Here is a 13,523-nt window from a genome sequence, read left to right on the forward strand (position 1 = left end):
TTTTTTCAAAAGTGTCTAAAATGTCATATTTAAATATACATAAATTATACTAATTAAACATTTAATAAATAATTGTTAATTAGTTTTTGTTTTGTTTTCAACTTTAAAACTTTAAATATATTTTCATAAATGAGTTAATTGAGCAAAAAACTTATTGACAAATAAGTCTTGAGAAAATTATCAAAAAATTATAATATTGACAATAAAACGTTATTAATAGTTTAATATTAGTTTTATCATTATAAACATACTCTTATTAACTAAAATAATAATACTGAAATACAACAGTAGACACTTATTTTATTGTATAAAAATTTTTAATTTAAGCAATTATACATCAAACATTTATTATTTATCAGGTTAAACATGTGTTAACTAATTTTAAAAATTTTATACCAGCTTTTAATTTGCTATAATCATAATCGATAATTTTTTATTACTTTATTTATTAAACAAATTTTTAACTTTTGAAAAAATTACGGCTAAAAAAAAATTATACATTAATATCGATTTTAAAATAAGAACTTTAAACTAGTGAATTTATTTCAAAATCGAATTTTCACATCCTTAATTACTTATATTACACTTAATGAATCTATTATCTGGCTGACTTTAACATGATGGTTTGTTTAACTTATTTTTGATTAAATTAAATACGAGTTTTTTAACTAAATTACTAATAATGTGATTTTTATTTATTTTCTAGTTTACAGTTTAAAACATAGTTAAATTTGTTAAAACGTCTATTCCAAACCACAAATAATTGAAAAAGACAATACTTTTTGCAAATTCGCTAACAAATTATGTTTAGTAAACGCTGATAACAAAGTTAAAAAAAATATTCTATAAAATACTAGAAAAATGAATGTTTATTTTCACAATAACATTAAAATTAAAAAAATTAACATTAAAAATTAATATTGTATTAAGTAAAACTTGACTGTTGTATACTTACTTATTTCAAAAATCTTTGTAAGCAATACCTTAGGAAATCATAAAATGAAGACAAAAGCAACAACTAATTTATGAAAAAATAATGTATTTTTAAAAACTTTCATAAACTTATTTAGTAGTTTTAATTAGTTTTTAACAAAGTAGTTTAAATTTAAAAACTTTAAGAAATTGTTTTAAACATAGTTCAACTAGACAACAGTTGTGAACTTTTTTATTTAAAACATTATGTATATTTGAATTTTTTTTTAGGAAGCTTAAAATATTATTTAAAAGGTTAACTTAATTCAGAAGCATTTTAAAGATATTTATGAACTTATTAAACTAAAAAACAAATATAGCTTTAATTAATTCAATTCCTTCTAACATTTTAAAACTAATTTTAAACTATTTTTCTCATCTAAATTTACTTTTAAGATGTCACTAAATGCTTTTTTCTTATGTTTAAAAACTCAGTTTTTACATTAAGTTTAGGAACTATAAGACGAAAAACACACAGTATTGAACAAAACAGAAAATTGTAGAGACAGCTAACAAAGTTGCCAATACTTGCAAAACTAACCATTCCGTTCGATGGAAAACTTGTTTTCTTAATGAAGTAAACTAACAAAGAAAGTGCAATACCTATATGTAGCTTCAAAAACAAGTAAATTTGTCGACGAATTAGTTCGAAACCTAATTTGTTGTTCTCGCTTGATTTGCGTTTGTTTTCTTCTTGCTTGGTTTTAACTATATAGTTAAGCTGAAGATATACAAGACAAAAAACAATTAGAAGAGTAGCAGTAAGGCTGATGAATGAAAGATATCTCCTGAAAGATAAACCTTTTCCGTAGCACATACCGTTAACTGCTATAAAGGTAGTGTCTATATTCATCTTAAAAGAAACAACTATTACCACGCTTATAATGAATGCAAAAACTAGTTTGTAAACAGAGTGTTGAACTTCGTTGAGATGTAAAAACCTTAACGAGCTTTGCTTTATCCAAATGTAGTAATGAAGGAAAATAGTAAACGGGGCCAAAGTTTTTATCCAAGTGTTGAATGTATTAAAAACAAAGTTAAAAATTGAGCAGATGAGTCCGTTTTTTACTTTTTTAGAAATTAAAACCATGCTCGAGCCTAAAACACCTTGTAGTACTAATAAAAACAGTGTGAACAAAAACACTTTATCCAACATTGGAGTTGTTTTTTTGTTACCAAACATCTGATGATTCTTTTTTATGAAGATTTTGTACACAAAAATTCCGATTAAAATAATATCAGCTACCAGTAAACTAATAATCAACCCTAATAGAATATTATCTCTCCGGTTCCAAGTGTTGTCTGTGTTATTTTGTTGTTGTGATGAATAAATGGATATCCCCATTATAATAACTACAGTCTGTTTTAGAATAAACAAATTATAAAACAATTTATAATAAACAAATTATAAAAACTTTGTTTAATTATAGTTTAAGCGATATCATTTTAGTTGCATTATGGCATTAAAATAATTTAATGACAATTTTATTATAAAATTAAATTAAAAATACTTTTACCTCAATAAACATTTTCTATTTTTTCTATACTGCAGCAGTTTTAAAATAAATGTATTTTAAACTCACAAATAGACTTAAGTAAACTTTCTCTTACTGTAAAGGGAATTATAAATTTTTCGTTAGTTCTATCGTGTTAATAATTATTAAAACTTACGATACATTGCCTCTTAAAAGTCACTAAACGATACTCAGGATTGAAAACAAAAGAATGCAACTTGTTGGTAGTTATTGATTAAAAAAAAAGTTTTTACAGATTAATGCTTTAAATTTTTTTTTTTTTTAATTTAATTGTTTTCATATATAACTATATGAAAAATTTTTTTTAAAGTAATAACTATTTAACAAATAACTTTTCGAGTCAGTTTTACAGTATACTTAACCTAAGTTTAAACATTATACGTATATACAAAAAAACTTACTCATTTTTCAAAAACTCTATTAGACGAAGTTATAAGCAAGCTTGAAAATCTAATGTTCAAAATTAAGTTATAAAATTTATTTAAAAATGCTTTAAAAACTAACATTGAATAAATTAAAATCTCAACAATTTTCCTTTACATAAAGGAAAAAAACCAACTAAGCTAAATTTATTAAAACTAAAAAAAAACATTATCAAACAAGTTATAATAATTACCAACGATCTAATAGCTTTTAAAAATACTTTTATGATAGCTATACAAAAAAAAATTTCTACAAACTTTTTCTAATAAGACAATAAACTAACTTATAAATAAATAAACTAATGGGAATTAGCATACTAGAAAGGATTAGTTTGATTATTAACACATTTTTATACAAACTAACTTAAAACATTACATCGTTATGCAGTTTACTTCTATAAAAAGCACTAGTTATTAACAACTTATGCTTAATTTTGTATACGGAACTAAATAATGACAAGCTTACAGTAAAAGCTAAAGATTCTTATTTTTAGTTAAACTATGTAATAATGTTAACTAAATTAATTACAAACAAAACTTATAGAATAAGGTTTGTAACAGGTTTTTTTAAAAGCTTAATTGTGTTAAAATTTAATTCATTTCCGTAACTTCAACTTTTAGTGTTTCAAATATTCAAACTATAACTGTAGTTTGTTATTATAAAATATGTTACTGTCAAAATAACTAACAAAAGCTAATTTGTAATTTTAAACTTAATAAATAATACATTCTGTTTTTAAAGTTAAAATTTTTTATAGAATTTTTTTAAATATTTTTTGTTTCGTGAGTTCAATCAAATAGCTGTATGTTCTATATGTTCTATAATACTAACATTACTTATTTTTAAAAATTTTTAGATTATTCAAATTGGTAGAATAGGTTTCAAATGATAAACATAATTGAGAAAAAAATAAATGTTTAAATAAGTTTTTAGCTTGATTTTGTTTTTATTTAAAAACTTTATTTCTAACTAATTAATAGATATTAATATTTTTTTTTTACTTTCAAAATACTATAGTTATAAATTTACATTAATTAAATATTAAAGCGATTAAAAATACATTGTAGTTTTCATCTCTTCAGTCAATAAATGTTGACAATTAAAAAAGTATATATCCACTTTAGCTAAATTTTTTGCGCCTACTAGTTACAAAAACTTTATATAATAAGTACAAAAACAGCTTTATCAATCACATGTTTTTGCATATTTAAGTCTTATCGATGGTAACTACATTAAAAGACTTAAGCTTCTTGTATGCTAAATGTTTTTTTTTTTTTTGAACTTTTTGTTTTATGATATAATGACATCAGAATGAGTTGATACTGATATTAGCAATATAATTCTGAGCTTTAAACTATACAACAACAAATAAAGTTCGATTTATTCTTTTAAATTATTTTGTAATTAAAAAAGACCTTTTCTAATTCAAATAAATAGTTCGTTGAATTATTGCTTTTTTTTTTTGTAAATAAATTATTTAAAAAATACAAAATAGCATTCTTAAAAATAATTTTCTGGTCAACTAATGTTAAAAAACTGTTAATTGCTATCATTTTTGCTAATGTAAACCCGAAAAATAAAAGTTTATTGAACTATAAAAACAACAACTTCTTAATCACTCAATATAATAAAAACTAAGGTATTTTCTAATGGTTAATCTAACAACACACTTCTAAGGAGTTTTCATAACGTAGTAGGTGAAGTTGTAACATTATTGAAATAAGTTGTCTTCAGCAGAAATGTAAATTGTTGTAAGTTGTTACTACGAAAATCTAAAATGCAAATTAAAATAAAAAGCGGATAACTTTTGTTACACAAAAACTGCGTTGTTAAGAAAACTGTATTTTGCTCAATAGTGAATAGTGCGTACTCAATCAGAAGAGCATACTCCAGCAAATGTTGTTGTAATTGACTAAACAAAAATGAATTTAATCAAAAGTATATCGATGTTTTTTCAAATACTTTACTCTTTAAAAAATAGGTATTACGGCAAGTTCAAAGAATTCAAAGAAAATAGAATTCATAATACTGATTGATTAAACGTTTCTTTGTTTTAATTTTTAGTTTCATGCTAGACTTAAAATGTGGCAATTTTCAGTTAAAAAACTAGCCACTGTAGGTTAGGATAAATAATAACAAAGATAAAAATAAACATTTTTATAATATTTCTATTCCAAAAACTATTAAGTATGATAAAATAAATATTTTAGTTGAAAAATTACATTTGAAATAATAGTGCAGAAAATAATAACTGAATATTGTATAGTAAACTTTAAAGCTTTTAACCCGTTTGATGTTTTTATCCGTAAAGTCAATTTTAAAACAATAAAAAATTTAATATTTTTTCACAAATTTTCATTTTTTATTTGGTAGTACATACTTTGAACACGTCCTAAAAGTAAGTACTCAACAGGAAGTTTATATTTATGATGTATCAGTTTAAAATCAAAAATTCATATTGAGTAAACAGTTTTACTCCAAAATGCCTTTTACATAAGAAGTAAGTTTCTATGAAGTGCGTCCTCGAAATAAATATTACTCTTTTAAGCTAAGATTTAAATGAAAAGTTAATTAAAGTGAATTTAAAAAAAAAGAAATAAATCAAGTCACCAACTGAAATACTAAATAAGGAATATAGTAGAAATAGAAATTTTATAAATAAAGTTTTATTGTTAATCGATAATTTTGTAAAGTTTTGATTTAGATAAATATTTATATATATTTATAAAATTATTTTAGTAAATAAACTAAAAGTTTTATTTCATTATATAAATTAGCAGTTCTTGATACATTGAAGGTAAACATAACTTTTTCTAATTTAGTTATTAATTTTTTTTACAGCTTAACTAAAACAATGTACTCAAAATTTCTTATCTTCAAAAATATATTTAGACATCATTTAAACTAACTAAACTTTCTTTTTAGTAAAATAATGATACTGTTTTGTTACATGTAAACTTCATTTAACAATAAAACACTAAATGGTTTAATACATTTTATTCATAGTTAGATTTTTATGAGAAAATGGCGACGAAGATACTTAAAGGTAATACTTATAGTTTAAAAAAACAAATGTTTATTTAGAATTTAAAAATTCTTGTAAATCTACCTTTATTTAACAATATATATTTGTGATTCTTTAGGATTGAATTTAAAACTATATGTACTAAATAATGTACCTCAAAAAATTATAAATAAGTTCATTTGATAATAAAACATTTAACAAAGCAAGTTTTTTCATTTTAGTGTTAACTATCTTAGTAAACGTTTTATTACTGAGTTTTACTGAAATTGACTAAACAAAAAAGAAATGACAAAAATATTAATTAAGCTTAAAAAAAACTTTAATGTTTAACTTACAACAGAAATTTTTTGTAGTGACTAGTAAAATTATTGAACTTAACAAAGAAATCGGAGCTCAAAATTTGGTCTAGGACTAGGTGGTTAAAAAGTTATTTCAGTTTTTGTTAGCATTCCTAAATAAAACTTTCCAAATTTACAGCAATCGCGTATCTTTGCGCTATAAAGTTTTCAGTAATCTCAACTCAAAAACTCACATGTTTATATAAATAATCTTAAAAATTTGGTTAGATTTCTAACAAATTTCATATTTTGCTGATATTAATACTATAATCATTGGTAATAATATCCACCATAACTTTTCAGTCTTAAAAAGTTGTTTTAAAATAATTAAAATTGCACTATAGTGTTTATTTTAATAATCAATAATGCAGACTGTGTAGTTTAAAATTTAAAATAAATATTGAATTGTATATCCTCTATGACAACAGTATTAAAACTCAGGTTTTCATATACAATGTATTTATGTTTTTAGCTATAACTACAACTTCTCAAAACTAGTGTTGCTTATTTTTCACAAAATGATTGTTATAAAAATGGTTAAAGGCTTGATTATCAAATGATTTTTGATAAACCTTAAGGTTACTCAATAAAGACATTTATTTATATTTTAATTTTCTTAGCACAGTATAAGAAATGGTATCAAGGTTTAATTTAAAGTATTGTATGTATTAACTTAAAATATTTTGCTCGAACAACTTTTAAGAATTCATCAACAAATATTTTGTAGAAATTTAAATGTCTTTAATAAACTTTAAACTCTGCACTTTTTTTAGTTGTCTTATATTTATTATTCGATATATATAATCATAACTTAATTTTGTGTTTTAGTATATTAATGTAATTTTCATCCAAAGTTTTCTTAAAATTAAATATGTACAAGTTTTCTGTAGTATTTTTGTACAGTTTTAAAGTTAGTCATTGATAAAATAGTTAAAATTATGATAAAATATTCAAGTACTTTATTTAAATCATGTTCTTAAACTGAATTATAAGCTTATCGTTTTTCTAAGCTTAAAAAAAGTTATAATGATTAATAACTTAACAATGAAATTAACAAATTATTAAAGCCACTTTGCTGGCACGGTACGCAGTTTTTAGCTAAAAACACTTTGGTAAAAGGGCATTTTTTAAAGTAGTAGAGCAAAGTATTACATATATAATTATTTTTACTGAACTAAATTTTAATAAAAAAATAAATGTACCAGAAAGTAGATTATGAAGTGACAAGTTATTTTAAATCAAATCAAATATTTGAATATATTTCAATTTAATTACAAATATATTTCAATTTAATTTTAACGAGATAACCAACACTTCAATTAAACTTTGCATACCCCATGATTAAGATATAGGAATAAAAAATAAAAGTAAAAATATACAAAATTTAAATAAACAAAAATGTTAATAAGGGCAATTAACGTTTATATACACTATGATTAAAACATAGAAATAAAAACTTCCTAAAAAATCATAAAATTTAGGTAAACAAAATAATGAACAGTGCAATTAACGTTTACATACACCATGATTAAGTATAAATGTAAAGTAGCAATAAAAAAGGGATATTAATGAAAATAAAGAACATTGTAGTTGAAAACATTTCTGTTAGTGTAGGTTGTTGTTTGGGTTTGGCAGACAATTTTTGTTGCTCTTTAATCCGTTTCAAATACTGTGAAAAATTTTAAAAGATGACTGTAGCTGATTGAACTGTTTACTGTTGTATTTGCTACCAAAAAATGTCTTATGCAAAATGCTATACAATTAGTAAGCAAGAGTAAGATTCATTACCTTAAACTAGCTTTTTTAAATAATCACAGTTTAATAAAGGCATGATCAATGTTTTCATAGATCTTTACATATTTGAAACTAAAAGTTAATTACATGTACTATATCAATTCTCAAGGTAGAAGGAAATAGTACAATGTAGATATGAAATAGTTTTGTGGCTTGAATAAATTCAAAGATAAATACTTACATATAAATCCATATAAGATTTTATTAAGAATTATAAGATACTCAAGATTTCGTATATAGTTTTTGTTTGTCGTATTTAAATTAAAAATATTATTAACTACAATATCATAAACTTTTATAAACTGGTATAAAAATAAATCATTATTATAGTTATGTAATTGTTTTTTAAGTTAAAATTTAAAACATTTCCCAATATTTGAAAATAAATTATTTTTCTTTTATATTTAATAATGTACCAATACTAAATACAATAATCTAAAAGTTTGTAATAAAAATGTGACATTTGACCGTAAATTTAATATATTTGATAAGTTTTCGATACAAGAAAATTATTAAAATCAAGTCAACATAGATTACTCGTGTTTACCAAAGACTATATAATATTATCACTTTTAGTCAAAGCTTTGATCTAGATTGTAGCATTGAAATATAAAACTAATCCGGTCAATCGGTTATAAGCATTACAATGATTTGACACATTAATCCGATCAGCAAATATTAACAAAACCAAATCTTTAAAGGCGAGTTAATTAAAATAAGACCAGCAAGTTTGACTCGTGAATTGCAATAAATACGTATATTTAATAATTAAAATTAATTAAAAAATTAAAGTTTAACCGGCACTAATTTTTCTCGTTTTGTCCAGTTTCTTCTGCTCGTCTGCTTCAAATCGCTGCTTGCTATTTTTTTCTCCTTGTTCAAAAAACCCCGGTTGAATAGGGTCAGGCTCAGTTGCGCCGCCAGGCTTTCCATCGTCTTGGTCACCGTTTTATTCTCCGGACTTTTTATTTTGTCGCAATCATCTTTTGAAGTGCTTTTAATTCTTTCTGGCGAGCTGGATCGGCTTCCTTCTTCGTTTTTCTGCAAAGATAAGTCTAGCACTCGGTTGGGATTATGAGGATTAGCTTCTGCTCGGCTTGAAGGGGCTTCGGCTGTAAAACAAACAGAACATCAGTACATGTGATGGAGATTAATTTTAGCGCGCAAGTTAAGTCGTTTTTAATGTATTTAAAGGAGATTATCCGTGGGATTATCTCTTGTGTACACAAAAAACACTTGTATTTTTAAATAAAATATTTTATTCTCTGAATGGGCTCGCGTACCATTCATTTGCTTTAGTCCGCCAAAAACTACTTTTATCTTTTATTTGAATGTTTTCTTTTTTTTATTTATGTTTAAACAAAATACAAAGCAATGAACGGCGGTTTTTTAATACAAACATTTTGACATAATATTAAATTATAAGTGTTGAATTTTTTGTAGGTGGTTCACCATTATTTTCTTTACTATTTTTAACTTCTTTAAACGTACCTGTTTTAGAGTTTCAGAAATATAAAAACACTTATAATCTCATAAAATTGTTTGTCATTTTCTTTAAAATTTTATATTTTTAATTAAAATTTCACATTAGTTAGTTTTAATAAATTTGTTTATACGTTATAATACTTTCTAAAGAAAACTTTAGAAAATAGAAGCTGAATTTAAACAAAAACACTAATATGGTTTACATTTAGTAAGGCTTACGTCTTGATAAGTTACTGTTAACTAAAATAGTTTTTTTTAATGACGAGATAAAAATTATGTTGATAGCATTTTATTGCTTAAAATTTGTAAATTAATATCAGCTCAAACATTTATTTATGTGCAAAAGTTATTTAAAATATTTTACTCTAGATTAAAAAAGTGGTTTCATTATAAAAAACTAAAGTTTTAAACAGACTGTTTATTATTTTATTATACTTGACAAGGTCGTAATTTTTTTTGCCACTGAAACCCGATATCGAACTTCATGTAAAACACAACTTTTAAATTCTACAAAGTATTTCTGAGTGTTATTATTTTTACTTGCGCGTTCGTTCCCTTATAATCCGCTGTTAGAACAGAGATCAGAACAAACTAAAGCTTAACAGACATGTTGTAAGCGGATTACTGGTGGGAGATTAAAAGCGCTTTCGGCCCTTAATTACTCTTTCATGTAGATCTCTTTTTATCCGGTTGTTGTACACAGCGTGTATGACGTATAAAATAAATTAAGCTATGTTTGACATTATTTGTACACAAATATGTACAGTTAAGTATGGTAACCTAATAATGGTGTAGGTTAATTAAAAATGAGTTGTTTCAAATTATCTATGAAGTTTAGAAATGTAAACTTAAGCTCTATCTACTAGATTCAATATTTCAGTATAAGTAAAATAGTATATTACAAACACTTTAATGAAAATGTGCTTATGGCATATATGTTTATACTTAACAGATTAGATAAACATGTCAGAACAGTCCAGGTTAACCAGCACAAGTAAATTTTATAATCAACCTAAAAAAACTGTAACAAAACATTGTTTGTTTAAATATTAATCAAAATTTCGTATTAGATACTTTCCAACTCACAATTATCAACAGGATCTTCGTTGCTGAGCTTTAATCTTTTCTCATCTATCTTTTCGTGATCAAATGATAATTTTCTCTTGTTGCTTTCTTCCTCCGAAGAAACGTATTCTTCGATATTCGAGCTGCTCGTTGAAGAACTGCTGCTTATGTGCTGAAATTTATCTATTATATTTATTTATTTAGTTTTTAAAGAAATTAATAACTTTAATCTAGTAAAGTATATACATATTCATAAATACATTAAGATTTTAACATCCTATAAATGTTTTTTTATAAAGCTAGTTCCAAATTAATTAGTATAAACTTGTACACTAAAAACTAATTTTCGTTTATTAACAACTATCTTGTCTAATAAAAATTTAACCACGAGATTTTGTCTAAAGTATAGTAATTAAAAAGTAATAATCTCAGATTAATGGCATACCTTGTTATTGTCGATTAATGATTTTTTACACATTCTAAAGGTTTCTTCTATTTTTTTATTGAAGTTGTTTTGGGCTGGCTCATTTTTTATTTTTTTGATGATAAGGGAGAATTAATGTTGTCTTCATCTGTAGAAAATTGAAGTTTTAATACTTCATTGATACAAAAATGTCTTACACTTAAATTTTAGTTTTTAAACTAAATTTTTGCTTATACTTTTGATTTCAAATTTATTTGATATAAAATTGTTGTAGTTTAAAATAGTTTTCATACAAGCCGCTTAAATAAAGCTTTTATATTTTCAACCTTTAAAAAAACAAAACTATTAGTTTAATAGACTTTTAAATGAAATTTCTAAAAATCAACTACATTTTAAAAATCTTTAAAGTTCTCGTGTTTTTTTTGCAAACACTTCTTAATACATTACAATAAAGTTTCTTACCTATTTGTTTTGATCTACTTATTTTCCTTGATGCAAAAGTTTTATTTGTTTCAGTCTTTTTGTTTATTTTTAATTCTTTGTAAACTTTCTCGCAAGCTGCCTATATTAATTAAAAAATATTTAACATTTTATATACAATTTTAATATTTAATTTTATGTGTAGATTAAGAGATATGAATTACATTAGTTTAGGTGTAAAATATATTTTCAAAACTTTGTAAGATATAAGTAAGTTTAACTTGTTTACGATTCAATATTCTAAAGTTATTTTATGCTAAACTTTAGTTTAAGTTTAAATATTATTTTTTGAAACAATCAAGAAAACTTTCCAATTTTTCAAGCAAATTATTCATTAAAACTTTTTTTTCAATTTTTAATTGCATAAGAAAAACATTAATAATGTTTTTAAATTATTTTAAGTAATTCAAATCATCAAGATAGCTTCTTAAAAACTATTGAATTTTTTAATATTTAATGTTGCACTACCACAAAAATTCGAAGACAAAAAAAATAAAAGATTTAAATATTTTTAAGTAAATGTAAAACTGATTCATTTTTAAATATTGCTTATTTTAACATGATTTTATTATAATTGTAAAAAAACACAAACTAAAACAAAAGCAAAATTTAAACATTTTAGAGTTTGAAATAAATTTAAACTTCTCAAAGACTACGCAGCTAGTGAACTACAATCCAAAAGAGAAGCCAATTTAATGGAATAAAGTAATCACCCTTTTAAAAGCATTTTAAATTCGAAAAAGCTCCTTTAATATTTAACACTTGGCTGAAGTTAGCCTACACAATTGTTATAATCGGATTATGTCGTCATAAGCGCATTTTAAATTTAACGCAAGTTAGTTGCAATGCTAAGCCCAACAACTTAAGTTTAACACGATCGAACAAGCTACAATGTTATTATTTTTTTTTTTTTTGCAATATGTGTTTAAATTCATTTTCCAGTTATTTTTTGATTGATCGTTTAAATAGAGAAAAATTTTGCTTTGTTGGCTTATCTCAATTTAGAACTATTAATAACGCGGCCTGTCAAAGGCTTATGCAAAATAATTTGATGTTAAGAAAAGATAAGCGTAATAACAACGTGATTAAAAATATTTGTAATCTTTTTTTTACGATAGTAAAAAGATATTTCCAGCTGAAAATCTTTTTTCTATTCTAAGATCAAAAAACCAGTTTGGTTATTAAATCTCCAAGCAATAAAAAGCTAAAAAAGTTTTTTAAATCCTATTAAATCAACAAAATCTAATTTAGTACACCTAATTCGGTCTAAAACTTTAAAGCACTTTGCAACAAAAACTTTTGATTAAAAAAAACACAGCTTTGATGTCGAAGTTTTTTTTAGCGCCCAGACACTTACCTTCATGTGTTTGAACCGCAGAATGATTGAAGCAGTGTATACGTCGTTGATGTTTGATTTGTTGAGGGCCCATGTTGCCGTGTACATGTAGTCTATCAGCGTTTCGAACCCTGCAAAGTGTCTGGTTTAAGTACATACAGAATACAGATTTAACATTTAAGTATTCTAAATTAGCGCTTTGTCGGTTTGTCTGATTTAAAACTACAAAATAAATAAAGTTAAACAGAAAAGAATTTAATTGTGATAAGTTTGACTTTACTTGTTGGCAATGAAACAGTTTTTAGGCCATAACTGCTTCTCTTTAATTTAAACCTTTGAAAATAAAAAAAAGCATTACGATAGTTAAAACGATTTTTTAATCAGATCAAAACTAAAATCATAATAAGAAATAAAAAATTAGTTAAATATTCAGAGAAAAACTATTTTGTTAGTAGACAGAATTGACTAACCTACTAAAGGTACGTTTCAACGAGAATAACTGCAAAAACTGTGTGCGAGCTTCTAACTAAAAACACAAAGAAAAAAACACTAATCTCTAATCTACCTTCATCTCATTTCTCTCGTTAATCCCCCTACAAGGAGATGAGGCGCTAATCCCTCTCTCACCTCAAAAACGGGGCGGATT

At 23.8% G+C, this 13,523-nt stretch overlaps 1 protein-coding gene across 2 annotated transcripts; it reads right to left on the reverse strand.

Annotated features, from left to right (window-relative positions):
* Positions 1 to 7,809: 7,809 nt before the first annotated feature.
* Positions 7,810 to 13,005, reverse strand: LOC145835652 (uncharacterized). 2 transcript variants are annotated; one of them, XM_082943333.1, is made up of 6 exons: positions 12,899 to 13,005; positions 11,524 to 11,623; positions 11,083 to 11,209; positions 10,659 to 10,809; positions 8,886 to 9,199; positions 7,810 to 7,962 (listed from the first exon to the last, which is right to left on the reverse strand). In XM_082943333.1, exons 3-6 carry the CDS (start codon positions 11,113 to 11,115, stop codon positions 7,822 to 7,824), a joined length of 639 nt encoding a protein of 212 aa, XP_082799459.1. In that variant the 5' UTR covers positions 11,116 to 11,209; positions 11,524 to 11,623; positions 12,899 to 13,005; the 3' UTR covers positions 7,810 to 7,821. The 2 variants fall into 2 exon arrangements, with proteins under 2 accessions (XP_082799459.1, XP_082799460.1); XM_082943334.1 differs by lacking the exon at positions 7,810 to 7,962 and having other exon boundaries at positions 8,757 to 9,199.
* Positions 13,006 to 13,523: the final 518 nt, after the last annotated feature.

This window comes from Thalia democratica, chromosome 5, assembly GCF_965202585.1.
Source record: "Thalia democratica chromosome 5, ktThaDemo2.hap1.1, whole genome shotgun sequence".
NCBI lineage: Eukaryota > Metazoa > Chordata > Thaliacea > Salpida > Salpidae > Thalia > Thalia democratica.

Bases quoted from the DNA above. Each gene is read 5' to 3' on its own strand.
- LOC145835652 (XM_082943333.1), bottom strand. From the start codon at position 11,115: ATGTGTAAAAAATCATTAATCGACAATAACAAG. The intron at 10,810-11,082 runs GTATGCCATTAA...GATAAATTTCAG, and splicing joins CATTAATCGACAATAACAAG to CACATAAGCAGCAGTTCTTC. The intron at 9,200-10,658 runs GTGAGTTGGAAA...TTTGTTTTACAG, and splicing joins CGAAGATCCTGTTGATAATT to CCGAAGCCCCTTCAAGCCGA.